The 25,479-nt window shown below is 40.5% G+C and overlaps 1 protein-coding gene across 2 annotated transcripts; it reads right to left on the bottom strand.

The window, feature by feature from the left end:
* Positions 1–1,956: 1,956 nt before the first annotated feature.
* On the bottom strand, positions 1,957–15,250 carry IL12B (interleukin 12B). Of its 2 annotated transcripts, XM_005231720.4 has the most exons (8): positions 14,590–15,250; positions 12,091–12,172; positions 9,876–10,157; positions 8,605–8,722; positions 7,383–7,576; positions 6,415–6,560; positions 4,963–5,084; positions 1,957–3,578 (listed from the first exon to the last, which is right to left on the bottom strand). In XM_005231720.4, the coding sequence occupies exons 2-8, from the start codon at positions 12,170–12,172 to the stop codon at positions 3,575–3,577; spliced, it is 948 nt and encodes a 315-aa protein (XP_005231777.1). In that variant the 5' UTR covers positions 14,590–15,250; the 3' UTR covers positions 1,957–3,574. The 2 variants fall into 2 exon arrangements, with proteins under 2 accessions (XP_005231777.1, XP_055667466.1); XM_055811491.1 differs by lacking the exon at positions 1,957–3,578 and having other exon boundaries at positions 4,959–5,084.
* Between the last annotated feature and the right edge of the window lie 10,229 nt (positions 15,251–25,479).

The raw sequence follows: 25,479 nt of genomic DNA, 5'->3' as shown, positions 1-25,479 counted from the left end.
AGCATTGAATATGACTTATTTTAAATTGCCTTCTATTTTGTGGAAACACCTTTCCAGGTGTTTAGGACTCTGAAGTTCTGTTACACTGAAGTAAATCAGACTGACATATTTGAGGAAAGGTTTCTTTTAAGTTTTTTTTCATGTCTCAGAACAAGGTTAGAAGACATGTATTGGTTTTGCCTCTATTAAAAATATTACAACTTTTATAAAAGAGAAGCTACAACTTATGAACAAGAGAGACAGGAGGAAGGTCAACATGGAAGGAAGGGTGGATGTGAAGCATTTGGACCTGAAATCTGCGTTCTCTCACAGAACCCCGAACTAGTCACAAGCCTTTTTTCCCCTTTAGCAAGCACTTACCCAGCTGTAATGGCTGAAGCACTTAAGAGGATAGCAAGCTCCTGCTGCAATCTATCAGTGTGTCATTAAGTACACCAACTATGTGTAAAGCATTCTTTAAGATGAGGAGCACTCACAAAAAGCCCTGGAATCGGTCTCTGTTCAGTGCAGATTTAGGGAGGTGCAGTCGGCAAAACCTAAAGCCACGTGTTGAATGACGAGTATGAATAGAAAGCCGGAGGAGCTGCCCCTTCCCAGAGAAGGCTGGGTCACTGCGCAAGACAGAGGTCCAGCAGAAAACCTATTGCGTGTCGATAAGATTAATGACTTATACCATGGGGCCTCAGGAATAAACTCTGTTCTATCATTTCATTTCAGAAGCTTTGATTTTGCAATCTAAAGTTTTTTGGGGGCAATTTTGTACATTGTGCAGCCTGATTTAGTCTATACATTATGACGTTTATAAGGTTTCCAAATTATTTGCAGTGCAGCGAGATGAGGAATTAAGAAAGAGAAGTACAAGGATTAACTGACACATCAACTATTATTTTCTTGACTAGATGGAGTATGTTGGGAAATTTTCTCCAGTGTATGGAGCCACCATAGTGAATATTTCCACTGTGACATTAACACCTTTTTATGCTATCTAGAGAGTTCCTCGGGGATGGGAGAGTCTGACAATTTCTAGAGCAGATATTCAGAGGCACTTGGACCCATATAAGGTCCAGGAAATAGATAATCAAGGATTGAAGTGAACTTTATATCTTACAGAGCAGCTGTTTTACAATTAAGTTGATGTAACGGATGAGGGAAAGGCTGTGGGTGTTGTCTACCTGGACCTTAGTAAAGCCTTTGACACCATCTCCCACAGCATCTCCTGGAGAAACTGGCTGCTCCTGGCTGGGATGGGTGCACTGTACGCTGGGTGAAAAACTGGCTGAAATGTTGGTGACTTTCTTTACTACCCACTCCTCATTACCTCATGATCTATGCCAGAAAAGCTTCATGTAGGAAAGTTTAACTCACCTTAAGGGATCACGGCAGAAAGGCATGTTCCTCTAAAGGTAATAGATCAAAACAATCTCCGTCAGGATACTTGTAAATTTAGCCTGAGTATTTCTGAGAGTGAAAACTAGGCTGAAACGAAGTTAATGAGAGGTTTCAATGTTTGGTTTCAACGGTGCCAGGGTTTCAGCCCAGATATCTGGAGAACAGGAAGGTCCTACTAATTCTGAACACGGTACCAACGGTATTAGAGAGAAACCTCAAAGACCTCAAGCTACATGTCAGCCTGGTTTCAGTTGGAAACCTCCCGACCACAAAGGCCAGTGAACTTCAGCGAGACTGCGAATGACACAATCACTCCGCCTGCAGAAGAAGCTTTAGAAGAGAATGCTGACTAACAGACTTCACTTTTCTGCGTTGTCCTGTACAGTTTTACAGGCCATGAATTTGGTAAAATTAATCAGTAATAATACCTCTTCTTACAAACAGTGCCTCACAGGTAGCGTTTAATATTCTGGTAGGAAAGTGAAGAGTGATATTAACCATTCTTCTTAAAACATCACAAGTAAACCCAATGTTCTTGTTTTCAGATGTATTTATTGTAAGCTCCTTTGTAAAACAAGCACAGTGAATTGCATTTATAGCAGAAATGAGTACATTTAATATTAATAAATACTAACAGCACTTGTAGCTAGATTATCAAGTTTTCTGTAATATCTGATACTTCCCACATTTCAATGTTTAAGTATCTTAAATTAACCACCCTTTGCTAAGACTGGAAAAAAGGAAGCATGGTCACAATGGAAGTCTTTCTTTAATTTCAGTGGTTCTGTATCGGGGATTAAATCCTTTGAGGCCTAAATCCTCAAAGATATTTTAATGTTTTATTTTGCCCTCCTGAAAGTCAGGATTTAGGTGGTTTGACAAAAACATACAGGCTTCAACACATGCTTTTGCTTTTTTCCAGACCTGGGGACTTACACTGTAAGCAATTTAGAACCAGGACCTGAGGGTGTTTTTCCTACCTATGGTTCTGTGAAGACACCTAGCACATGTTGCAGTAGTAGGGAAATACTTTCAAAATGAAATATAAAAATCTGTGTTCTAAAACTCTAATTTTAATTAGATGCTTAACATCCACATAAACCCAGTAAACAATTGCTTTCTGAAATATCAGATATACTGCAATTAAACTTACGTAATTTAAGCTGCCTTGGTTTCAGTTGCAGATTCCTGACTACTTGTGCCCTGTGGGTTTGCCTGTGGCACGACAGGTCTGAATGAATTTTATTGTCAGAAATCTCCACTGCAAGGGATGTGCTGGCTACACATGGGTCACTGAATAAAGTGACTGAATAAAGCCTCCAATGATCACAAGTATGAAAGAAAGGGAGCTTTGCTTAGGAGGTGTTCTATTCAGCTACCGGCTCCCATTTCCCTTCTGAGAGGTGGCAACAGGACTGTTTCAACCACAGCACCTCAAAGCTGCCTCTGTGCCAGCTATCCCATTGCTTCCACTGCAGCCTGGCTTCAGCCGCAAGTGTGGGGCTTTGAGAGTGGCTGGTCTCTCATTTGCAGTGTTCACCAGCTGGGCATCAACATGATGTAGGCACAGAAAGCTGACAAAATGCAGCAGCTAACATTTCTAGGACTCTGAACTTGCAATTCCTTCTTTTACTAAAACATCTGCCATCAGATTGGATGATGAGGATGGCCCTGATACATGATACATGCAGCCAAGGCTTTATATGCTGACACATGTCAACAAAATAAATAAAAATAAATAATTAAATAATTTAATAGTTAAATAATGGAATACTAAACCAGTTCTTTCAGCAAGTTACTTTCCAAATAAATTAACATATGAAACCGTTTGAATAGCAACTGCCATCATCTGGCATTGCAAGTCATGTCGAGTAAATAAATAATAATAAATAAATAAATAAATAAATAATTAACGTGCAGAACCTACAATAACAGCTGACAGTAAGATATCAAAATACTCTACATGTTAATATAACATGATGTATGCTAAAGTTGTTACTCAACTGGGGAGCTTAAAAGAGCTGCCAGCAGCAGGACAATATTAATCTATTGCAAGAAAGATATGGTATGGCTTATTAATAACTCAAATGCAGATTTTTCTTCTAATTATGCTTATGTTCTTGCGCTAATTCATTCTTGTCTTTCTTTAGGAGCTTTGTGCCATTCTGCTAGAATCTCTTACTGGCTATCTGTAAAATAAGAGAAAGAAAATATACATAAAAATTATCTTTATTTCCCTCAGACCTAGATTTTTAGTTCACTTCTCAATAAAGCTTTGCTGGTCTGAGCCATCTAATGAAATGCCAGCACTCAGTTTCTCTGAAGGACTCAGGACCACATAATGCAAGGCTCAGAAGTTCCCATGGTCCCAAGTCTGATGGGGATTAGGGATTCAGCTTCAACTGATGAGGGTCAGGCACCTGCCCAGCTATAGCCCTTCAAAAAAATTCCTTCAGTTCCCAGTGGTATCTATAGATGCCTCTGTACCAATGAGGACTGGATTCACAGAGCAGTTGTGATCTCGTTTCAGGTGTTTCAAGTGTTTCAAATAAAAGTTTACACCTTTTCAACAGTGTGGCTCTGGAAGCTTGGAGGTCAGAGAGATTTGCGTCCACATCTAATTGAAAAAAACCACCCACCTCAAAATTACAAAACAGAAGAGAGGAAGAAGATAAAAAAATAATCTGCGTAATTCTTTTTGGTGTTGATCTGAAGGAGGCTATTTCCATATTTAAAAATACGTTCTGACCTGGATAGCTAGGCTGAGAGTAATCTAGAGCTGTCAGAGAACCCTAATCAATTCATAGAATAAGAAAACAGCCATTCCTAGGACTAGCAGAAGCTGCTAATAGCTTTTCTTTCTAATAGCAAATACATCCTCTCTCTCACTCCCTTTCTCATTTTACTGGAAAAACTTGGCTGTATATGGATTGTCTGCTGTATTTAGATGCCTAACATTGACTCATAAGCTATTAATGAACAGAAAGGATAAAAATCAGCATGAGTTACACTGGCAATGGCCAACTGCTCATCTATTTCTTAAAGAATATTTTATAATTGCCTAGTTAGGTAGAAACCTGCCCATGTCCATGGACCTATATCCATTGTTTCATCTCTGATTTAAATGGTTTCTAATTGTTTCCTCAAGTATTATTTTTAAAGAGAATCATTGTTTAGACAGCCCAATACATTTATGTGTTTTTTCCTCAGACCTAGATTTTTAGTTCACTTCTCAATAAAGCTTTGCTGGTCTGAGCCATCTAATGAAATGCCAGCACTCAGTTTCTCTGAAGGACTCAGGACCACATAATGCAAGGCTCAGAAGTTCCCATGGTCCCAAGTCTGATGGGGATTAGGGATTCAGCTTCAATTGATGAGAGTCAGGCACCTGCCCAGCTATAGCCCTTCAAAAAAAAGTACTTGACTTCATGAAAAAATGTTTAGGAGACAAAAAATTGTTATGATGAAAGGTGAAATAAATGAATATTTAAGAAGCAAAATTTCACAGACTCCTTACTCTCCTAAGTAAGGAATCATCCCTGCTCCTCCAGAAAAAGGTTCTTTAAGTCTTACCTGCAAAGTGCAGACCACTCACTCCAGGATGAGTTGTAATAGCGATCCCTGGCCTGGACGGAGATCTTGTCTTTTGGCCCAGTCACTGGAATCTGAATAGACTGCTCATCAGTATCATACACCTACGAAGAACGAAGAACGGGGCACAGCTCCATCAGCAGATTGTAAAAGTCAAGCAGAACATACCATGAAGGGCCAGACAGACTGCAATAATCACATGTAGTCCAAAGCCCACTAGTAGTCTGTTGTTTCAAAAGCAGTATCTTCACCCACAGATACCAAAGTCATCAGGACTTGTGAGAACTAAAAAGCCCAGTTCCCACTGAAATTAGTGTTGTAATGTGTTCCAAACCCCAAACTGAAACCGTCATTAAAGCAAAGGGTTTATTTGTTTATCTGGGTTTTTCTCTGCTTTCTTCTTCCCCCAGAGCAGGAACCCTAAAAGACAGAAGTTGCTGCTTTTCAGTATCGTTGAAATTCCCACCGAGGAGTTGCGGCTGATACAAGAAGCACTCCATAGACTCACCAGTTTCTCTACCTAAGGGATTGTACGAGACAACTCTACCAAAATCAAGGAATCAGCACCAGGGGCATGGCCCCATCTGCTGGTACAGGCTTGCTAATTTTTTTTTTCGCGTAGAAAAAGACATCCTCTAGTGTCTTCGGTTTAATCAGTCGACAAACTGGAATGATCATTACATTTTTTTACTTTTCTAATTGCTGAACCAGGGAGGAGCAGCACTGTAGTTAAGGACCTGCACTGCGGTCAGCTGGTTTGTGTATTTCTTTCCATGTCTGCTGTTGATTTCTTTGCCAGCCTAGGCAAATCACCACACTGCTGTCGTGTACCCTTTAGTGTATCCATTAGCATTACCAAAAGAAGCAAAACCATTTTGTGATTTAAAGCTAATACAGAGTAGAAATGTTTAGTTAGCAATTAACTAATAACTGAGAAGTGAGTGGCAAAGACTGTAGTCTTCACCATTTTCCACAGAAATGCTACCAAATGAGTCACCGATTCCTTATTTGCCAATTCACCTATAAAGAAGGCCTGAGCTACGCAGGTACAAACAACATACAAGGGAAACAGTGCAACAGATCCTAGATTTCTTGATTTGGAAATTGGGATTTTCCCACATTAGGACCCACACAGCCTACTAATGAGTTAGTAAACACTTCTTTCACACTAGCGCAGCTGTACAATGCTGGGCACGATTTTATCTCCCCAGTTAGATCAGTGTTGCATCCACCCCAGAGTGTGTTGCTTGGATCTTACTGCTCATAGAACTGGGAAGGAGATCTTTTTCTGCCAAGACAGAACCTTGCCACATTTGGGTCTCAGCACCCTTTTTTAAAATTTTATTTTAGTTCATGATTCTTGCATAGTTAGCTTATATTATTTGTACTGTCTTTTCAAGCAAGAAAATTGTGTTTCAAATGTTGTATCTCCACCTGGGTTTTGTGTTTCTCTGTACTTTCAACTTGGACCCTGAAAGTCAAAGGGAAGTAGGACTTCGGTGTGCTCCATGTTCTGGGATATGTCCAGGTCACTGTTCCATTTGTGGCCACATACTGACATTGGGGTGGGTCAGGTTTTACTGCAAGAGAAAATGTAGAAGTAATTAATTCACATTAGCAGCATAATAGCAGGTGTTGGTGTATTACTGTTGATCATTTTATAGAAATCAGCTTTGGGAGCCTCCCTGACATTAAAAGAGTAGACATGATGTGTAAGAACTGCCTTGATTGCTTCTTACTGAAAATCAAGAACACTCCCAGAGTCTCTCTGGGTAAGATCCTTTTTTTTTTTTTTTTTTTTTTCTTTTCCTGGAAGGTTGCAGAGGGCTCTGTTGGACACAGAGGGATATCCCAGCTGACTGTTAGGGTATTTAGCAAAACATCTGTTTCTTTAGGATGCTGCTTCATTTTTCTGTGCCCTGTGGCATCATGGTCACAACTGGTCCTCTTATTTCCTGTCATTTTCTATTCATCTGCCCTCAATGCCCATCTGTAAGAATGCATCAGGAGGGAAGCATACACGGTGTTAATCATTATCTGAGTAAATCTGCTGTTCTCAGAGAAGAGCCTGATGGGTTATTAGTTATTCTCTGATTTCTCTCACATACCCCTTCCAAACCATGTCCATCTAATAGAGAATGCTACAGAAACTTCTGGGAGGTGTGGGGGTGAGAGGGTTGGAGGTCACAAGCTAGGGAGATGTTGATTCTTCACTTCCTCATCCTTTTCCGGACTGCTGCTATGATTTGTTTTCCCCTGTTCCTGTAACTGGGGCTTGATACAGATTTACAGTAGAATAGGGCAGGGATTCCCAAGCTTGGTTTGATCAGATACCGTTGTTAGTTCCACTATCAGCAGTGAGAATAACGCTAAGAATTAATCATGGTTCCTGGTCTACTCACTGATATCTCTGATGAAGAAGCTGCTAGTGTAGTTCTCATATTCCACCTCATCAATAACCTCCAGGAACATCTCAATTGGCTGGTGCTCTTCAGCAAATGGACAGTAGTTTTCTTTCTGGCACTGGGCTGTGTATTCAGTCACGGAATTATCACTGTGAGCTACAGGGCTGCTGCAGGTTATGTCTCCTTGAGAGCTGAATACAGAACAGAGAAAAGTACTGGAAATGCTGGTTTGTTCTGAGAATTTGTTGCCACAATGAAAACGTAGTTGGTAAGGTAATATTTTGATGTTGCCTGTATTATTTTACAGCTGCGCTTCATCAGCTGCAGGAACAGTTCAGTGGTAGTTCTTACGTTTTCGGTGCTGTATTACATATTAATGTAAAATCACACAAGCTCCCCTGCCTTTGCAGAAGGAATTAGTGTTTAAACCTAAAACGGGATGTCTCATTTCTATTACCACTGCCCCATGACAAGCTCTAGTATCTTACTTTGTTCCTTAGCCCTTTCCAAAACCTTGCTGGAAGAAACAAGGAAAGGCTAAAATGTATCCAATGGGAAATAAATAATAAAAGCTATCTGTAAAGTACTACCTGAATCTGGTTCTGTTTTTGCATTCAGCAAAATAAAACGCTTTGCAGTTGTTTCTTCTTTAACAAACTGAAGTGACCTTTGCTGCAGCACTCCATGTTCTGGAGAAACCCCCCAGAGTAGTGGGAGGTAGGAAATCCCCACAAGGTTCCCCTCACATATTTCCCTCGCAGGTTTCTGCAGTGTTCCTCAACAGAGACTTGTGAGTGGACATGTGGCTTCTGCAGTGGGTGCAGCCTCCCACTCCCTTAATTCCACTGGATCTGCTATGAAGGGACCCAGTGCTATGATTGTTTCTGCTTTTGGCTCAACTTCCTCTGTCTCCCCTGCATGAACTGTTTTTGTTATTGCTTAAGTTATTCTGTGGCTGTACTGTAGCAGCTGTAACATCCACTGGGGGTTGCTCCATTTTCAAGTATTTATTAATTTCTGAGCAACTTCCATATGCTTATTAGTTAAGTTAGTCCCAGTGATGTCTCTAAACATTTTGCAGAAGTTCAGGCTTTGGAAATAGGATTCCTTGCCTTCTACGTGCCCTCAATAGCCTAAAATCCAGAATCTCCTACACACAGTAACACGAGGGCTCTTCCAGCCTTACTATGAGGTTGTTAAGGAAAGTACAAGCTTTTACCCTTTTAGATTTCTGATTGTGAACTTCACATTTGGACTCTCATTTTCTGTCATCCATGAACATATGAAAATTCCAGAGTAGTTCTTTGCTTCACATTTTAAAAATGTCCTGTTTGGCTCTAGATGGAAAAAAAAAAAAAGAAAGAAAACATGATTTATTTACTCTTTTTGCCAAAATGGTCAAAGCAGAGATGAAACAGTAATTCTACAGACTCCCATCTGCTTTGACAGGGGGTGGGCACGTAGGCAGATGCAGTCGCATGCTGCCCCTGGGGCGGCCAACCTGCAGCTAAAAAGCCATATAACCACAGTTAGTGGCTGAAGGCTGGTTTACGTGGCGCCACATCAACCACATCTACGTGGCTATCGGCAGGAGCTAGAGCATACCCAAGCTGCTGGATAGCTGTCAGTAAAGAGATGTTTATAGATAAACCCATTGTTCCTTTCACAAGGAAAGGTTGCAGCTATTCAGTTGGCAAACTCGGTGTTTGTTCCCCTGCCCGCAAGGGCGCACGCAGTGGATAATCCCATGGCTTCACACACCGGGGCCCTTGATGGGGAATGTTTCCAGCGTGAGAAATGAATGAGGCCTCATTGTAGGTGTGTGGTTTGTTTCTGCTGCCCAGCACTGCAGATCTGCAACTCTGTGTTGTACCCTGGATGTAGCCGACTGGCAGACCAGCCTACTGGACCTGATATGTGCGTTCAGGAGCCAGGGAAAAAGCCTTGGAGATGCCTAAGTTCTTGGCACTACAGTGAGGGACTGCATGAGCGAGGTTCATGCAGAAAATGCTAAACAACACAGGCTTGTCCCAGTGGGTTAATCAGAAATGGAGAAGCCCAAATGACAGCACTCAAAATCTAGGTTGGTTCCTGGTTCTGTCAAATCACGTAGCCCTGGCTTTGCAAACCCTCTCCTGAGTGCTGGATCTGTGAGATGGAGGCAAAGCCACTCTATTGCTCCCCCACCAGAAAAGCAGTGGTGTGATCTTGATGTTATCCTGGATCTAATTGTTCCTACCACCACTCCATCCTATAGGTCTAGGGAGTCCCACATTCAACCCACAGCAACCAGTTCCTACGCTGCTCATCAGCTGCACCCTATGCAAACCCACAGAAGGAATCATTTGCCCTTCACTGTCAGTAAAGCGTTTGAGGGGGACCTATTTTAACGTGGGTATTTCTCATGCATTTCTCCAGAGACCTCTGGCCCTCACAAAGCTCTGGTGCAGAAAGCTGAGCAAGATACATCACATCATCTTATGACCCTACCTTTAAAGCTTTTCAGAATCGACCTTATCATTTGCCCATTGGAGTCTACTTTAGTTATGAGGAAGAAATCATAGCTGATGATTTCATGGGTATTAGCTGTCAGACAGGTGTAGTTGCCAGCATCTGGGAACTCTTTCACTTCAGCAATCAGAGTCTTTCCAGTTCCCCTCAGTTCGGTGTCCTTTTTCCAGTAAACTGGCAGTGCTTCATCAGAGGTATTGCAGGTGAGCTTCACTCTTTTAGCTGGTGTCTCATCATTCCACTCTGATTCAATGACATACACTGGACATTGCAGAGAAAGACGTGTTAGCAGCTCCTCATACTTAAGTGTGAGGCTTGAACTGAGCCCTTTTTTCCAGCTTTACTCTCTGGGAAAACTGCTAAGAAATCTCTGGCTTTCTTGCCAGTGCCTCATCATCACCTGGAAATCTTTACTACAAGAAGATGTCTGACTTAGAAATTTACAGTGCATCTAGAACCTGCTGATCAATAGGGACGACGTGGCTTTTTTCCCATGTTCTCAGAGAATCTTACAGTGGTTCACAACCATGGAAAGTAGGCAGATACCTTTGCTTTAAAGGTGAGGATTCAAGTGCACCCTAAGCCCAGGTATTCCTCCTGTACGTGGCTGGTGGCCTTTGCTCACAAAATGGCATGTAAAACGACTCCGTACTATGGTGCTTTGCTATGGTGCAAAGCTATGATGCTTTGCCCTCTTCAGCAGCAAAGGTCTATGATGGTGAATCCTGAGATCATTAAAGGTGAGTGATGGGGAGGAGGGCAGCTCTGAGTATGTGGTTTGTATTTGCCTGTAGCTGGTGCTGCTTTCCATTTTCTAGAGGGAACAGTCTGTACTCCCATCACCCTGGTCCCCATGGAGCAACTACAAAGGGACTGGGGATCGCTGAGCTACAGCAGAGCTAAGCGGGCTGCAACAGGGAGATGTGGTCTCCTAAATGCCAGCTTGTAACTCTGAAGTGCCCTGCCGGTTTTTCCAAATTTGAAGTAACGCCACATAACAAAGTAACTTGAAACGATTCCGTTAAGTAAACTGTCTTTTGTCTCTTTGCAGTGGTTGGCTGAAGAACTTCACTTACGCTCCTGTGTGGCAACAGTTCTCATATTTGTCGTGGCTTAGATACACTGCTGTTGTCACAGGCTCCCCAGCCATGTTCAGTGCCCCCAGAGGCTTCTACATGGCAAAAAATTTGTTTCTCAGTCAGCACCACAGCAAGCACCCAGCTCAGGAAATCAGAGTTCCAGTGAGATCTAAGACCTTTCCACCAGAGCACTTCACTACCAGAATGAAAGCTTTAGGACTTTACCGCAAAGAAGAAACTCTAAGAAGTACATGTCAAATGCTGAATCTAAAATGGCAGAAAACAAGCAACAAGCTTCCCAAACTGCCTCTGGGTATTTGAAGCACAAGCAAGGTAAATCTTACAGACTTCAAACACAAAGATTATTCCCAATCCTGAAAAACATATTTGCAGTTTTCAGCACCATAACATTGCCTAGGAAACCTACAAGATCAATAATTTTTTAATGTAAAGTTACGGGGAAAAGTAATTGAATTACTTGTTACAAGGAAAACACAATCAGATTGACAATGCTTTTCTCATGTTGATTAGGGTCCTTCTTTTTGGATAATCACACTGAAGACAGCCTGGGTTATGGAGCTACACTGGGTGAATAAGAACAGCAAATTTGATTATCTGAATTTAGTCCTGTTTTCTGGTAAGATATTCAAAAGATTTGTTCGTTTATTACTGACACTATATTTTCACAAATGTATTTACATTTACGTTATTAACCAGAAAACAGAGATAAACTATTTCTAGGTTTTAGGCTTTACTGTGAAATACCGTTTTTGACAATTCCTCACTTGTTTGTGGGCTGTTGCCTAAGTCACAAGGTAATATCTCTGCTTCTAGATTGCATGACTAAAACTTTTGAAACAAGAGAACAGGGAATAGGAAATAAGACAGTTTCTAATGTAAATATTCAGAATGGCTGTTGTTTGACATTTTAGGACTTTAAAATATTTCTTCCATTAATACCAATTAGTCGGCTAGTTATTCACAAGCAAATGGGAAGAACCTTGGCCTAGGATACTATAGTTAACAAATTCTGTGCTTGTGGAAACAAGTATAATTCTGAAATACCCTTGTGTCCTACAGTCAGCTGCGGGTCTCAGTACATGAAGACTGCTTACCGTTTTCCCTCAGTTTCCACTGTGCTTCCAGAAGGGCAGCGAAGGAGAATAATGAAAGTAAGGCAAATGGTAGATGAGACATCTGTAGAGAAAAAATAAATTACTAAACTTCATTGAGGATTGTTGAGTGTGTACTGAAATTGAGCTCAAGGTTGGACAGGATAATAAGATAGAGTCAGTTCCAGTGAACTAAGAAATATTGTCCCATTCTAAGAACTCTTAGAGTACACAAAAGTTGAATATCAGGTTTGTACTATTGCTCAAGCCAAGATTTTGATCCGCTTGTTATTCACACTGCAAACCAGTTTAGAGAAGAAATCATGGAACTTAGAGGAAATTGTTATGTGCATAGGTCTTATGATCAGGAGCACAGAAGCATTCCCAGGACCCTCAGTTGAATATTCCTTACACAAGAAGAGTCTTGCTGGTGCCAGTGAGGCTAGCTGCATGAACAAGGCATTGGACTAAAGGATCAATGGAATTTAAATTCCATTCATATTCATACAAAGCTTAAAAGTATGTTCCTTGGTTTAAGCATGTCAGTAGTCCTATTAAAACAAAGCATTGTGAATAAAGTTAAGGACCTGCTGAAGTGTTTTGCTGGACTGCAGTCTTCACCATCTCTGTGAGAACAAGCGACAGCAGTGTCAATAACGCAGTGTAAAGCTGGCATCAGTATTGACACATGTCTAACTGGTACTAGTTCTAGTATCTACCCGAGGCTGCATAGTCTAATTAATTGTGTAGGCAATTTCAGGCAAAAATCCTATTGGAATCAGTGCCACAGCTATATTTGCAGACATGGCTGGATATGTGTACCATTGTTGCTGTGTTCATTTGATACATACACATATATCTCCCTTGAGAATATATAAGTATATAGCTGTATATACAATATATAAATGTATATTTGTCCTGAATTCAAAATACAGCTAGAGCTCCCACGAAACACAAAACATAGTTGCCAAATGCTGTAGTAACTACCAGCTGCATAAAAAACATTAACGACAGTTATTTAGATACATTTTCAGACCTTTTTCAACTGGAGATTAAGCCAAATTAATAGGAACATGACTTAGAAAAAGAGATTGGTGAATGTATCTTTCAAAGTCTGTTCTGACTACAGTGGGAATCTGAATGCACATGAAAAACACAAAATTGAGTGGTTTGCGTTTTTTTTTTTTTCCTCCCAAACAGTTTCTTTTTTTCCAAGGAAAGTCGAGTAGTGCTCCTGATTTCTCCTCATGTGCTATGAAACATTTTTATTTGGTTTTATGGAGGGAGAGTATGTGCATCAAATCTGTTACTCACTGGTACCTCCTGCTGTTATTAGCAAACCTTGATCAGAAGTCAGCTCTCTCTGGACTGAGGCCAAGAAAACGTGCCCTCTGATTTTGTACACCGCACAGCAGCTATTGATGGGAGCCAAAGCTACTAGTGTAGTATCCAGAGAGTGTCTGCATCTGTACTTAGAGGCAGGCACAGGCCTGTGAAATGCCAGATACTATCAGGCAGCCTATCAGCAGTATATTGCTTCATTAAAAGGCAAATACTCTTAGCTCCTAATGATTTTCTACTGCAAGCAGGATTATCTGTAATTTGTGAAAGAAAAACACATTTTGCAGAAATCAAGATGCTGATTTCTTTCATTGTAACGTGGCCATTCATCACTAAGCTTCATAAAACCAGCATCTGAAATATCAACTGAAACTTGGAGAAGGGTGTAAAACATGCCTTCTTTTTTGTACTAACCTTTCATCAAAATTGAAACCTTGGAAACCAAAAAGTTCCTTCTGGTTTTAGGGAAAAGCTTCACGGTTCAGGTTTTTGGTGAAAAAAGTTAACAATTTTCATGGAAAACTATTCAATTTTTGAGGTGGTGGTGGGGAACACCCCCTCTCCCCATCTCAAAATTTTAGTGAAAAATTAATCCGAAATAAACTCAGTTTCTGAACATCACTAGTTAGTGCACTTGCCTAAGCACTTCATAGGGGAGGAGGGTACGGCAATATCATATGTCCCCTGTGATCTGGAGCACGAGCTTCTGTAAATCAGCACAGATTCCTTCATGAAGACTCACAGAATAGTTATAGTTTATGCCAGAAAGGACCTCTGGATGTCACCTGGACCAGTCCCAGCTCAAGGCAGGGCCAAGCCAATGGTGGTGTGTGTTTTTTAAAACAGAGAACAGACTGACCACCAACATCTGTTTGTCGATGCACACACCCCAGCAACATGAATATTGGTAAGATACAAAAGATTATTACTTTATAACATTAGCTGTTCTGTTAGTTAGATAACAATTCTGAGCTATAAACATATATACATTATGTGCCTAACTTCAGGCACGTAAGGATATAAATACTGTCCTGAGAAAAATGTCACAACAACTATTTAAATACCCTTTTAAATAAATAGTTTTAAGCTTTCACTGGTTTCATCTGAAGCAGCTAGTACCAGATGTGTTGCCCCAGTATTAGAGAAGAAAGGAATTCTCACCTTTTGCTGCGGTGCCTGTCGGCTGAAGTTGCCAGGCAGGTTGGTTTTGTGATCTGAAGGAAGCAAAGTGCTGGCTCGCTTATAAATCTAAACTGCTAAAGGAAAGGGATGCTCCGTTTTACCGCAATACCACAGAATTGCAACACGTGGCTTGAGTTCCTTTTTTACATAGTGGCAGAGCTAAAGCAAAAAAAAAAAAAGTTTGGGACTCCCAGGTAAACTTTAAAGAGGAAATGAGATTATGAGATTGTACTATGACCTTTATGCTATGCCAGAGGCATTTCCTTTCCTGCCTGATTTTCTGTCTCTCTCATACTGCCTCTTCATCATCTGGGGAAGAGTAAATACAGACTAAATAAACTACCAAAACTGTCTGATGGGAAATACATTATGAAGACAGAAAGAGAAAGTTAAATAAACTAAATCTACTTCTACCTGGTAAGCACGAAAGCAGTAATTACATGAAATAAAATCCCAGCTACCACATCAATCAGAAGTAAAGCAAAGGGGAAATTAATTTTTAGCTGCTGTTTTAGAATTATATTTATTCTAAAAATGGAGACTTAGGACAAACAAAAAATGAACAATTAGTTCTGTCTTAAGAGATAAAAACCTGAGATTGTCGCATTATTTTATGTTGCAGCTTTTAAATACAAGCTATTGTTTTTTCTTTATAAACTGATGTTCCTTTTAGACCTGTACTCAAGCATAAGCAAAGCCCCATATATAACATATGCTTTGAAAATGAGGAGAATGTTTCTGTTGATTTTTTTATTATTTGTGAAATGATAGAAAACAATTCACTTTATTTGTCAGGCAAACCAAAACTGAATTGTTCTTCTAGCCCTGTTCCAAACCTGAATAAGATGACTGGAAAGTTTTAAGCAAGAAAAAATACATTACTTATAAAAGCAAAAAAAAATATATATATGGTTTGAAATTCAACCTAGACATACTTTAGGAATTCATAAAGAGACACAATTGTATCCTGTGTGCTCTCTAGTGACAGGAGTGTTCCCATAGCCCAGGGATCAAAGCGATAATGTAGTAATCCAGCAATGAAAAGACGGTGTCTGTCCCTCCTGCTACAGTCAATGGTCTGTCAGAAGTCCTTCACACAGATGAAACACAAACATCTGCAATATGTTGCGTATTTGGTGTCCCCAAATACAGCAAGAACCTGGGAAAAAAAAAAGGAGGAACAACCCAAATTAGCAGAGATAAACTTATTATGACCCCCAGCAGTTCCCAGTGCATGGGGTTCCTGTTTATTGTCACCCATCTGGGGGGCAAACAGCAGACAGGGTGTCATGCTCTAATTTGAAAGGGGGTAGTTTCAGGATTCTGGATAAACGGTGCTGAAAGCTTCACACAGATGTACAGGATTGCCATGGAATCCTTTTCTCTCCTTAGCCATCCTCTTTAAAGAAACACGGCTTGAGTAGGATAACAGACACCTTTGGCAGCTGAGCTTTAACTCCTTCCCATGTGGCAAAACACAAAATTAGAGTATTGCATTCTCCAATGGGCCTAACGACCTCCCTGCTGAGGCCAGCGTGCCCAGCCTGTATGTCACACACCAGCCCAGGCTGCCCGTTGCTGGAGCTGGTGGCCAGAGCTGGGTAAGAGCAGAGCGAGAGGGCTGCAGGCTGTGAGCGCAGCTTTCCGAAGCTGGTTTGAAACGGCGCCTCTGTCACAGAGAAAAACTGCCCCCTTCGCATACTGTGTACTGAATCTGTATCAGAGTGGTTTATTGATTTATTTCTGACACAGAATTGATGAGCAACCAGTGAACTATTCATCTGAGAATTCCGTATCAATAATAAAACAGATAAGCCAGAGTACTAGACACTTCCAAAATGGTAATTAACACCTGTACATCTCTACCCTGCATTTATCCCAAAGAGCTCTAATCTCCCCCTTCTACACATACAGACGGTCTTACACAGACACGCTGGGAGGACGTGTGGGTTACAAGCACATGTGCCATCTTTGCACATGGCTGATGCTCGTCTTCCTCTCTTACATGATCATTTGGGACAAATGTCTTCTCAGGCAGTTTTGGGTCCCCCACTGACATACACTGTGTATATTCACGCTCCTGTCTTAACAGCTCCTACCCAGGCCACTTTGCCAAGGGGGGGGGCATGAGGACACTGACACTTGTGCCATTGTTCCACTGTTCAGAAGGAGGACGGCAGCCTGAGAAAGCCCTTTGGGAAAGGTGTGGCAGGAGCAGCTGGGGCACAGGCAAGTGAAAGGTATCCAAATTCTTCCAGGTGACAAAATTGTCTCCTTCTGATCCCAGCCCCTCACTACCTTTGAAACGTATGTCAGGAGGAGGCTGGGCTGTGTACCACATTCCCATGCAGCTGCTTCTCCTCCCAGGAGAAACCTCGTAGCAAGGGCAGGGAGGAAGCCTCGGGGCACAGTGACAGCCCTTCCCTCCTGCAGCCCACCCTGTTCCAGCTGCAGCCCTCGGGAAGCACTGGGGGCAGCTCTCCTTTCACAAATGAGAAAGAGCCTGGGCTGAATCAAGGTTAGGCAACAATTTGTTCCCATTGAAGACAATTTCAGATTTCTGAAATTCGCTTCTGAGATAACACACCAGTTTAACAGCAAGCCAGCAATGACCAAGAAAACTTGAGAGCTGCATCCAGTCGCTGAGCAGATAAATATGGGCACAAGTAACTTTACATACGTGTTGCCTACATCTTCCTCAACCCATTTTAGCTTGCCTGTTTGCTGATGTCAACCACATAATGTGGCTTTTCTTTTTTGACTGTAAGGTCGCTAATGCATAGCTTAAGCATCTGTCCAACTTGATGTAGTCTTTGAATACCTGCTTAGTTCTGAAACATGAATAGTTAATGATTAATATAAGTAAACACACATTTTCAAAGTGTATGCTTGCACACATGTGCATAAAGCCTACATAATTGCCTCAGCTTAGTTCTTGTTACAGGATAAATGGAGCAATACAGTACCAAGTCAAGAATGCTACATGCCAGCTATGGAGCACAGACACATCTGTGTGGAACTTCCATGATGGGATAGTTCGCTATGATCCATCAGAGGAATTTTTAAATATTAAAACATAAAGATTGTGAAAACATCTTTTGATGACACTCTGGTTTTCCATTATGAGCTCATATATTCTTAAGGGGAAATTTGGAGAGCAGCTTCTCTCCCATCATTTTATCCTACTTCCCCTATGACACTGAAAGAGAATGGTGGAAACTCTATGTCCATGTTTTGCTTTCTCCTAATGCAATGGAAACATTTTTTTTGGCAGAATTGCCCATTTGAAAACAGTTTTCCCCTCTTTTGAAGGACAGATAATTTTTGCTTTGTGGAATGACACAGTTATTTCACCATAATCCAGGAAAAAAAACTGTGTAACCTTAGTAAAAGGAAGATTTATATAAAGTGTATAATCAGTATGATTCCTTTATATGGAATTTCCTTCAACATCTGGCTACTTATGCATGGAAATTGTTTTGGAGATTAATTCCAAAGATCAAGTTTTATTAATGTTATTATTAATGTAGTAGCAGTGAGAAGGGAGCACCGTTCTTTATATATAATTAACTAAACAGTGATTTATATTATTTCATCAGGAAATACTGTGTAATATTAGCATATCAATTAACTTTCCTAAAAAATTACCATCACAAGCTACTATGTGGAATCACTGAACCAAGACCAAACCTTGAGAGAAACGCAAAACAGTAGAGGCGGGAAAAAATACATCCCACTTCTATCAAAAAATTTAAAAAATCTAAGCTTTATACAACAGTGATTCATTTGCGTTATGATACAACTATAGCAGCCACCCAAGAGAGGGACTTTGGGTATCTCTCCTTAGATGGAGGGGACAGTAAAAGGTTTACCTCATTTGCGCTCTGTGCTGGTAGGGCATCGACTACCTCCAGAATTGTGCAGTACTATTACTGTGACCTGGCCTAATTAATCGGCCAGTATTGTGCTAATATAGCTCCTCAGCTTTCAGATTCCAGCTAACTGTTGTTCAGCATAGAGCTGAATGTGGATATAAAATGCATGTAGACGCAGAGCACTAGCTGGTGCTAAATTAGAGAAGTGCAAAGAAGGGGGTTTCGTCTTTTAGTCCTACTCCCTTCTCCCCCAGTAAATCCACATCTGCCCAGTCAGCGTACCTCATAGCGCATTGGGTGTCTCTACATAGACCCTGTTATACATACAGCCTGTATTTAGAGACAATATTAGAAGTAAAAGAAAGAATGCAAGGAAGGAGAGAGTACTATCCTGCATAAGGATATAAAAAGCAAAAAGAGGCATGACATTTCAAAAATGTTTTAAGAACCAAATCACATTTACTACAGTAAATTATGTCAGAGAGTCACTGGGATTTGGGTACCCAAGTCTATGATATGCTTTGGGAAATCTTCACAATCACTCAGAAAATATGGGGCAGAGATACAAAAGAAACTGGTACCTCTGTAACATTCAATGTGGAACTACAGAGATACCAGAGATACTTAACTTGGGAAGCACAAAAGTTCCTCTCCCAGAGCATGCATGTGAAGATGGCTCATTGCCTTTTTCTCAGTGCAATGCGATGCAGTGCAGTGCAATGCTTCCTATTACATCAGCCTGCTGTTTCCATCATAAATTGGTGGTTTACATTTGATAAATCTGATACAACTGTACTACGCTCAGCTGGAGGATCTAGATGCAGGTCACTCACTTTACGCGAAGTTCACCAACTTCTTGAGGGCGATGTTGCAACTATTTGAAATCCACTGTCACCATTACTTAGTCCAGGATATAGTGCTGGGGGTGGGGGAAATAACATATCAAACTGAAAGTAAAGGGAAAAAGCCAGTAGTAACTTACTGACTTAAATTCAAGCAGCATTATTTTGTTTGGCAGGCAACTTCTATAGAAAAGAAGCTGGATACTTGATTTTTTTGCAATTCTAAAATTGCATATAGCATTTTTTCAGGTATTGACAATAAGTTAGTAATAGGCAAGGATAAAATGCTTGGGCAACAAATTCAGTAGCTGAGTATCTGTGCAGACAACCTGACGACATACTTGTGATTCATATTACACTGATGGGAATTTCAGCAGACTGAAGACATGACAGGGAAAGGTCGGTAGGTAGGTAGGTGGGTAGTTTGGTCACAGTGTTTAGAGCCAGCGACTGTTAGCAATGTTTGTGTGATGGGATCAGGCAGTCTTTTAAAAACCAGAATCACACTGTTGGACTGGGATCAACAAATCCAGCAAAAACAACAGTAGTCTTCCTACATAAACTTGAAGGTGACAAAGGAGACAACAACAAATGTAGTCCATCACAGTGCTCTAAGCTGTAGGAATAGCCCTGGAGAAGTCTGTATTTTCTTTGCTAAAAGCCAGTTAATACATAAGACTTCTTGGTCGGCGTTAGGATCAGGTAATTGTAGGAAAATCATTTCAGTGTGGACAATTAGTAGAAAGCATCTATTGTATGGTCTGGAAAATGCTTTGATGCACTCATACTGCTCTTATAGTTATTCCTTGGCCACAGCTGAAGAAAGACCAATGCAGGAGAAAGATAAAGTGGAAAACTATAGCATGACACTGAAGAGAAGAAATAACGTCTGTGCTAACATTCAGTTAGAGAAGTTATTGAGAAATTACTCTCAGGTTTTGGAATTGTATTAATCATCTAAAATTCTTAAAATACTTTTCTCAGACATTAATAGACTTTCTCATATGAAATACAGCTGTTTGATTAGATATCATTACAAAAGGTATTTATTGATAGGTGAGAATCAACTTTGTGACACACGTCAGTCTTGTACAGCTAGTGTCATGTTTTTAACACGTGCGCTTGAAGTGTTCAGTGAGTGACTAAGTAAAATAGAAGCAGAGCAGAAAAGAATTGCAAAGGTTAAGCATGCCTCAGAGAGAGAGGTGTTATAAAAACACCATTTGCAGATCTTTTATGTTTCAGGAGTCATTATGTTGCATTTTGTGTGGAATTATATGGAATATTCTATTTTTAACCACTCACCTATCACTTAATAGCACAGTATTTGAAGGACAGTTTACCTTTTTTTAATCTTTCTGTTTCAGCAACGATAAGAATTCACTTCGGCATTTGGATTTGCAGTCTCGACGTGCCTTTAATGTCTCAGAGGTGAAACAAATGAGATGTTGGCAACATGAGGCACTGTCCTCCTTTAATGCAGTATGAACTTGATACATGCATCCCTATGGCCGCATGCAGTACCCAAGGGCCTTATGGAGAACACGCTGGACGAAGGACTGCTGCTTTTGCAGCATCTAACGTAGGCCGTGCTAAGAGATCTGCAGCTTTGGTGAAGGGAAGAGCTGGGGGAAAAAGGTGCTATTCATTTCCTCCCATTCTGGGGGGGAAAGGGAAAATTGTCAAAAGCACTTAAAGACATTTTGAACCACTCCAGCCTTTTGGTAGCATATTGCAAAAGCTCGCATAAGTTTCCAGCTTTATCCGGGACTTTGGTGGCCATTCTTTTAAAGTTGACCAGAGCTGGGCTGAGGAAATCCAAAACAACACCTGGAGTGTTAGGAGGATGATAGCGGTTAAAAATTCTCACCCTTTTTAATAGTATGAAATGCTAGGTAAACTTCTTCAGCGGAGAAGAAGGGAAGAAAACAGGTCTTTCTTTCTCCAGAAATGGCCCAATGCTTCTGAATTAAATGTTCCAGGAAGTCAGAAAACATCACTGCCTTCTGCTCCAAATGCAATTTTTTTTTATTTTTTTTTATTTTTTACCCTGCTGGTAATGTGCCTATAAAGAACAAACAAACCCTCCTTCTTGCCCGTCTGATGTGCACACACTTCCTCCTCTGGTGAAAACAATCTGTGCTATATATGTGCACATTGCTCAGGTACCTGCCTGTTACCACGGCATTAATGAGAGGAGGGCAAAGTAGAGCAGAGAAATTACTCCTGCTAGTAGTTCCATTGATTAAGTCTACATTTACATGGTATTTCACAAGGGGATTTGCACCTTTCCTAAGAGGGCACGTAGTTCAGGCTTGGCACTGTGCTAACTAGTGCCATGCAACTTCTGGTCAATCTCAGGATGCTGGCAGAGCAAGCTCACATCCCAGTGTATCGACAGAATTTCAACTGTACTCTTAGTGCATGTATGGCGGTACACAGTGTAATAATTATGAAAAATACGTCTGTTATCTGCTTTTATTGCTCTTTTGAAAGGGAAGATGGATATAAGTTAAAGTACTCAGGGATATACCTGGAAGAAAAGGGAAGTTGTGACAACTTACTGTTTTGCTATGTAATTATTAATGTGTATATCTTTATTTTATGCTAAAACCTAGAGACTCACACTGAGAATGGGACCCCATCTTATAAGGGATACAAGGAGTTGGTAGTAAGATTCAGTGCCTAATCACAATCTGGGCAATCTGTTGCATCATGTTTTATCTGTCAGAAAATTCCAGGTTCCTGAAGGTGGTGAAAATATATTTTACATTATGTAATAAGAGCTTTAGCACCTCCTATGACTGTTAATGAATGAGGTCATACAAGGCCTATTTGGAAAGCAAAGATGTTTCACAAATGAACTACCAAAGCATCCCTCAACTTCTGAAAGTCAAAGGAAATTTCTGAAATGACTCCAGTGGTTGCTTCGTGACATGACATTCGCTTCTGTAACTTTTGTGAATGTTAGCTTTGCTGAAGCCATGTTGTAATAAGTGGGACTACAGTATTACCAACCCTAAGTGCTAAAAATTCAGGAGATTTGACATGTGATGGCTTCTAGCAATCACAGCAGAATGGGGAAAAGTGAGGGACTCTGGACTGGTGAATCCTCCCTGCTGCTGTGTACCAGATAACGTTTAGAACAAGTGGGCCCAGGAAGGGCTACAGCCCTGTTGGCCTTCCGCAGTCACCAGATATTACCTACTCCAGGGAATTATTTTTTAAACATTTTCTATCTTGTGCTGGTATTGTATTTAGGATTCAGGGTAGAGCCAAAATAAGTTCATCAGCTGTTCTTTGCAACCACAGTAGCTAGAAGCTGATTTTAGTAAAAAATATAACCCGAGAATTCAGTCTCGTGCATTATCATGTAAATCTAAGCCTTAAAATTAACTGTCATGTTAAGAAAAGATGAGTTCCTGTAAAATTCTGAGAGTTATTAACACTATAATTAGAGAAATAACAAGGTTGCTTGGTACTAGTCTAGGTCTAATTAAAAATGTATACTTCAAAACTTCACATAACTTTAATGTTAATTAACTGCAAAAATTCAGGTAACCTGAGCAGTTTCTGGAACTTTGCAGCACACTCTAAAAAGAAAGCTGAAGGAAAAGCCTTTTTTGGCTTTTATTTTCTATTCCTGATAGAAGGCAAATTTGTATTAATGCAAATTTATACAGAGTTTAGACAGTGGAAAAAGGAATGTTCCATGTTTCAGGAGAAAACTGTACCAACTTAATCCTTCTCCCTCTAATAATAATGGGTGTTTCAGTGTAGACGTGTGCAAACAGCTTTTGCACCAGTGTTCAGGAAAAAAACTCTTGGGTACAAAAGCTACAATGCTTAGACAGGAAAACTTATTTCAGTCTTCTCTGAATCTGACCAGGGTGAACAACTGGACTTGGGCATAGGAAAAACTTCCAGTTTTTAAATGGATCCTGATCAGGCCTGAAGTGTGCTGCCTGCCTTCTCAAAGAGTGGATCAGGAGGGCTACATTTATCCTCTGGCTTATTTAGGGAATAAATGCATGTGTTAGGGTTTTTTTTTAAAGATATTCTGTGCAACAGAGGTTTGCAAACTGTTCCAAGATACTTACAAACAAGCTTTCAAAAAGAGTGAGTTCACCACAGTAGTCTAAAATTCTCAAGAGACATTTGAAATTCCACTGGAAAATTTGAAGAAATATGAAACCCAGGTTTTCAATATCCACTTGAGTCATCTATCATGGAACTTCTAGGATAGCAAACTAATATGCAAACTAATATGCAAACTAATGTGCAGTTAGTTTCATATTGTTAATCATGCAGGAAACCACTAGGGAAACCAGCAACACGTGAGCTTAAGTTGGAAATATTCAATAGAATTTATGTTCCTTAACTTTGTCCATTAAAATGGTGTTCAGAGTAGATTTGAACTCTAATAAAGAGTATACAAATGTTTCAATAATTTCTCAAAGTATGTCTTTGTAAATTAAAAAAATGGAAGCCCAAAAAATTTTTAGTGTCTCTTCTTTCAGTGCAAACCCACATTTTCTGTAGTACTGCATTGTGCTGTAATTTTGCATTAAATTTTTCTACTTTTTAAAATTATCATCCATGAAAAATCGTCCTTTATTACAGTTATTAATTGTAGCTGTAAAAGAGGAGATCCATGTGGGTTTTTTTCTGCTTCTCAACAGTATCAGCTTTCTTCCTCAGTTTTTAAACTGCTAAACAGTCCACGTTGTTACAATGTTTATGATACAAATCACTTAACTGAATTTATCCTGGTTTTATTTGAAAGGGGGAAGTCTTCTAAAAATGTCTTTTACTACTAGTATGATGTCTCTGCAGCCAAAAGTAATTAAACAGGCAGAGGAAAGAGACCTAAGAAAGTGTCTTTGTTTTTTAAGTATATTTTGTCTGTCTCATTCCCAGCTGCATCGACACACAGACTGTTAGAAGATTAACGGGAATTTGATTGTTTCACACGTAACCACAGCACCCCCGTTTCTCGCCACCACACATTTCTGAATGAAATCTTTGCAGAAAGCTGCTTCTTCAAGATACAGGGGCAGGTGCAGGTGCTGATATGCCAGCTGTAAGAACGAAATAATAATGACAACCTGAAGTTGCATCTCTGGTGCAGTCCCTGCCCTGAGCTTTCCCGGTGCTGGCCGCCCCATCACCCAGCAGGAATACTTGGCTTCTGTTCGTCCCGACTAAATGACAGGTTTTACCGGCTGCAAGCAACCCTGTTGCTGGTTGTAGCCACTGCTCCGCTTCTCTTCCCCACTGCGTACTGTATGGCCTGTGGCTTTCATTTCGTCTTGTGCTCAAACACTTCAGCACCTCATTTGCACGTAGGTTACACAGACTACAGAGGAGAGGCACACGGACCGTCTCTGTGATCATGAGAATGCAGTTGTGGCAGGGGTCTGAGTGCATATGGACACAGAGACTTGATTTCTGACTCAGTGTTGGATCCTGTAGCAGTTACTCTTTGGCTGATAGATTTTGTTGTATCGTGCAACTTTCTTACAACTAGTTCATGGTTTAACACTTCTGATTTCTCCTTAGGTTTCTAATTGGGGGTGTGTGTGTGTGTGTGCGTGTGCATAAAATAGGAAGCAAAGAATAACAACGCATGGCCCAGATCAGGGCAAAGACCAGCTGAGCTCAATATCCATCTCTAACAGTAGCAGAGAGCACAGGGAAGACTTTTAGGTTAGTTAAGACCAAGCACTCACTGGTACCCAAAGGGCATTTTTTTCTTATTTAGCTGGTGACTGATCCATATGTTGGCCAGAATCATACTGAACGCCTTTACATACACGGATGCTAGAATGATAGAAATGTGACTGGAAAAAAAAGAAACCAAAGAATGTTATTTTTTTAAAGTATATAATGTGTTGGGTTTTTTTTAGTATTGCTTCTAGAAATTCTCAGAAATCCTGGGGTTTACTTCTGAATTTATTCTTGAAAGATCAGAACATCTACCTCAATGTAAACACTGTGATAAAAATGAGATAGTTCCACTGCAATGTCCTGTGTCTTTGTGACTAGGTATGACACAATACACATCAAAGCACATTGCGATGCCTTGTCTCAAGACTTAACAGCAATGGGACTAACAGACATTGTCACGTACTCTGGGGTTGTTATTGCTA

The sequence above is a fragment of the Falco peregrinus genome, chromosome 8 (genome assembly GCF_023634155.1).
Source record: "Falco peregrinus isolate bFalPer1 chromosome 8, bFalPer1.pri, whole genome shotgun sequence".
Taxonomy (NCBI): Eukaryota; Metazoa; Chordata; class Aves; order Falconiformes; family Falconidae; genus Falco; species Falco peregrinus.
Note: the sequence above shows the minus strand (reverse complement) of the source record. Positions and strands in the feature narration are given on the sequence as shown.

Coding starts and splice junctions, on each gene's coding strand:
- IL12B (XM_005231720.4), bottom strand. CDS start 12,172: ATGTCTCATCTACCATTTGCCTTACTTTCATTATTCTCCTTCGCTGCC. Junction 8,723..9,875: donor GATTCTGAAAAGCTTTAAAG/GTAGGGTCATAA, acceptor TTTTCCATCTAG/AGCCAAACAGGACATTTTTA. Junction 7,577..8,604: donor ACAATCAGAAATCTAAAAGG/GTAAAAGCTTGT, acceptor TTCTGTATTCAG/CTCTCAAGGAGACATAACCT.